The sequence below is a fragment of the Salvia hispanica genome, unplaced genomic scaffold (assembly GCF_023119035.1).
Source record: "Salvia hispanica cultivar TCC Black 2014 unplaced genomic scaffold, UniMelb_Shisp_WGS_1.0 HiC_scaffold_831, whole genome shotgun sequence".
NCBI lineage: Eukaryota > Viridiplantae > Streptophyta > Magnoliopsida > Lamiales > Lamiaceae > Salvia > Salvia hispanica.
Window position 1 is genome coordinate 3,571 of NW_025952612.1, and position 3,903 is coordinate 7,473.

At 47.3% G+C, this 3,903-nt stretch overlaps 1 protein-coding gene across 1 annotated transcript; it reads right to left on the reverse strand.

Annotated features, from left to right (window-relative positions):
- Positions 1-2,207: 2,207 nt before the first annotated feature.
- On the reverse strand, positions 2,208-3,449 carry LOC125200167 (GATA zinc finger domain-containing protein 14-like). The gene is made up of 2 exons (XM_048097901.1): positions 2,979-3,449; positions 2,208-2,888 (listed from the first exon to the last, which is right to left on the reverse strand). The coding sequence occupies exons 1-2, from the start codon at positions 3,447-3,449 to the stop codon at positions 2,208-2,210; spliced, it is 1,152 nt and encodes a 383-aa protein (XP_047953858.1).
- Between the last annotated feature and the right edge of the window lie 454 nt (positions 3,450-3,903).

The window sequence follows — 3,903 nt, forward strand, 5'->3', positions numbered from 1 at the left end:
TGCTCATCGAAGACGAACTCCACCTCATTCTGGAGAAGCCTGGTAAGAGGTTGGGCAATCTTGGCGAAATCCTTAATAAATCTTCGATAAAATCCAGCATGGCCAAGGAAACCTCTTATTCCTTTCTGATCAGTAGGGAAGGGTAGTTTGGATATGACATCCACTTTAGCTTGTCGGTAATCTATACACATTCGCCAACCAGTAACTAGTCTGGTGGGCACTAGTTCATTCCTCTCATTCTTAATCACCTGGATCCCTGACTTCTTGGGAACCATATGGATTGGGCTAACCCATTCACTGTCTGGCACCGAGTATATAATGCCCAGTGAGAGCAACTTCAAGATTTCCTTCAGTATCTCTTCTCGCATGTTTGGGTTCACCTTTCTTTGAGAGTCCCTATGCACCTTGGCTCCATCCTCTAGCCTAATGTGGTGCATGCAGACGTCCGGGCTTATACCTACCAGGTCCGTAAGGCTCCATCCAATAGCCTTCTTGTTTTTGCTCAGCACGGTCAGTAGTCTTGCCTCTTGTTGTTCAGTCAACCCGCTGTTGATGATTACGGGGAATGAGTCTTCCTCCCCTAGGTAGGCATACTTAAGGTTTGCTGGCAATTTTTTCAACTCCACTTGCGGGGGTAGTGTGTCTGTAGGTAAAGGGTTCTTCTCTGAATCCTCCTCTTGTTCCTGTTCAGCATCTGATTTTTCCTCCCTACTGGCCGGTACCACGGCCCCTACGGATCCTGCTAGTTCTGACTTCTGACATAATTCCATAATTGCTTCCTCGATCTCTTCGTCAGTCAACCCTCGGCTACTGATCAGATCACACCATGCGGCTGCTTCCACATCAGCCTGGGCATACACATCCAAGGCTTGGAGCTTTTCCTGCAATAATTCGGTCTCAAGAAATTCTTGGACTAAGGGGTCAATTACATCAACATAACATAGATTTTCAGAATCTATTGGTCTCTTCATGGCTTCGTTGATGTCAAAGACAAATTTCTCACCATTAAAGTCAATGCATATTGTCCCTTCGGCCAAGAAATTCTTGGACTAAGGGGTCAATTACATCAACATAACATAGATTTTCAGAATCTATTGGTTTTTTCATGGCTTCATTGATGTCAAAGACAAATTTCTCACCATTAAAGTCAATGCATATTGTCCCCTCGGCCATATCCACAATTGTTTTAGCCGTTCTTAAAAATGGTCTTCCTAACAATATCCCGCTAGACTCCCTAGCTTCTGGTTCACTCATTTTAATGACATAAAAATCAGCGGGATAAGTAAAGTTCTGTATCCTGACCAATACATTTTCTAACACACCCTCAGGATTGATACATGACCTATCAGCCAGTTGGATCAACACCCTAGTATTCGACAATTTTACCCCTTTTAACCGATTATAAATGGATAACGGCATAACATTGATAGATGCTCCTAGATCACACATTGCATGCTCGATTTTCACATCTCCAATTGTTATGGGTAGGGTAAACATACCTGGGTCGGCTCTCTTGGGTGGTAGCTTCTCCTGTACAATGGCTGACGCTATTCCCTCCACCATGATCTTTCCATCCTCCTGGGCCTTCCCGGCTATGAACTCCTTTATAAACTTCCCCAGAGGGGGCAGTCTCACGGCTTGGAGGAATGGTATGGTGACATCCAGCTTCCCAAAGATCGACATGAAATCCACCGGGTTTTCTTTCTTCCTCTTCGTCACAAACCGATATGGAAACGGTTTTTCTCCCTTAGCCTCTCCAGTCAGTCCTTGTGGAATTCCCTTTGGCTTCTCCTGGGCTTGAGGTTCCGATGTGGGCATTACTCCTCCCGGTTGCTCATTCCCAGGTTGTGTTTCTCCCTCCTTTCCTTCCACGGTAGGCTCCTCGTTTAGAAAAAACGGATCCTCCATCTGAGGCAGAGGCCTCTTGAGCTCTTCCGCTGGGATGATGTCGCTCAGCACCTCTTCTCTACTAGACTCCCCAACAGAGTTCTTGAGCTGAGGCCCATTATAGGCTGTCCGGACCGCAGTGTAATTTTGCTCACATTTGCCTTTTCAGGTACATGGACTGTAGATGGGAGTTTCCCTGAGTTCCCTTTCATTTCGCCCACCGAGTTAGCGAGCTGGGCCAACTGCCTGTTCATCATATCCATGTTTGCCCTATGCTCCTTCTGGGCACTTTGCATTCCTTGCATTGTTTCATTACTGGACTACAAGTCATTTTTAATGCTTTGCTGCGAGGCAAGCATCTCCCCCATCATGTCCTCCATAGACCTCCTCGACCTGTTTGGGTGATGGAATTGGTTTGAGCTCTGGTGCTGATTATACTGAGGTGGTGGGTTTGACTGGTAGCCTGAGAAATTTTGTTGATTTTGGTTCGGTGGGTACTGGTTATACTGGGCAAGAGGGTTATACTGGTCGTGGTTGTGCTGGTACTGACTTTGGTTTTGGTGGTGGGTGTTATGTTGTGGCCCTGGGTTAAATTGGTTCTGGTTTTGGTTATGGTTTTGGGGTTGGTTGTTTCGCTGATGCGGTGGCATATAGGTAGGGTTCGGGTTCTGGTTTTGAGAGTTTTGGTTCTGAGGATGCTGGTTTCTTCCTACCCAGTTAGATTGGTAGTCAGGGTTTGTTGGGCCACGGTTGGGATATTGGTTCGGTTGGGGGTTGGGTTGATTTGGAGGATTTTGGTTCTGATTCTGATTTCCATCTCCCCATCGGAAATTTTGGTGGTCCCTCCATGGTGCATCTCTTTGCTTCCCCGGAATCCAATTGCCGTTGGAATTGTAGTATCCTGCGGCATTTGCTTGCTCCACATCCAGCGAGTTGTCCGGCTGATCATATGGTAGTGTTGGGGCTTCTTGGCCTCCAGTTGGAGAAGGTGGTGGAGTGTTCTGCTTGATTGCAGTCAGCAACTCCTTCTTTAATTCCTCCATCTTCAAATCCATCCGTTCCTCCTGGTCAGTAGCCGAAGCACTCGCTACCCTTTCTCTGCTGTACCCATCTCTCGCGTTGTCGTACGTCTTCTTTGCATTCAACAGCTTGCGTAACACCTTCTTGGCTTCACTTACTCTCAACTGGGTGAAATCGCCTCCAGATGATGAATTCACCAGATCCTTGGTTTCCTTGTTCATCCCTTCATAGAAGGTGTGGTGCACCTCTATCTCCTTCATGCGATGGTTGGGGCATGACTCCAGAAGGCTCATGTACTTCTCCCAATACTCGCTCAGGGTTTCATCATATTCTTGCCTTATGCACGATATTTTCCTCTTCAATGCACTTGTCTTCGAAGACGGGAAAAACTCGGCTAGGAAAACTGACTTGAAATCAGCCCATGTATTGATAGAGTCGGCTGGCAGGCGCATGAACCAAGTGTTGGCTTCTCCCTTCAGGACAAAAGGTAGGCCTCGCTCCTGCTGGCCGCCTCTGTGCCTTACAGATTTTGCAGAACTCATTTAAGAATTCGTATGGTCCCTCGTAGCTCTTCCCACAGTACGTCGGTAAGATTGCGATAACGTGGGGTTTCACATCACAGGCGGTTTGGCCTGGGGTAACCACTATGGCTTGTGGAGGATCTCCGTCGGCGTGCGCGGTAAGTGTTGCGAGCTCGGGATCGTCCTCACCCTGGTCAGCCATTCTCACTAGTGTTCTTACTGGTTGGGGTGGAAGCTCCGGAAGTTGGTACTCTAGCTCCTCCTTTTCTTCGTCGCTACTCGTGCCTAGGTCGGACAGTGCTGTCGACAGGCCAGAATGAGTGGTAACGAGTATTGTTCCTCGGGGAAGTATCCTTGGTCTCCACTGGCCAGGAGCCGAGCCACTTCTCATAAACTGAAAACAAAAAGAAAAGAAAAATTATAAACAGTATGTACACCAAAAAGATCACACACAATAACAGGTATGAACACCATC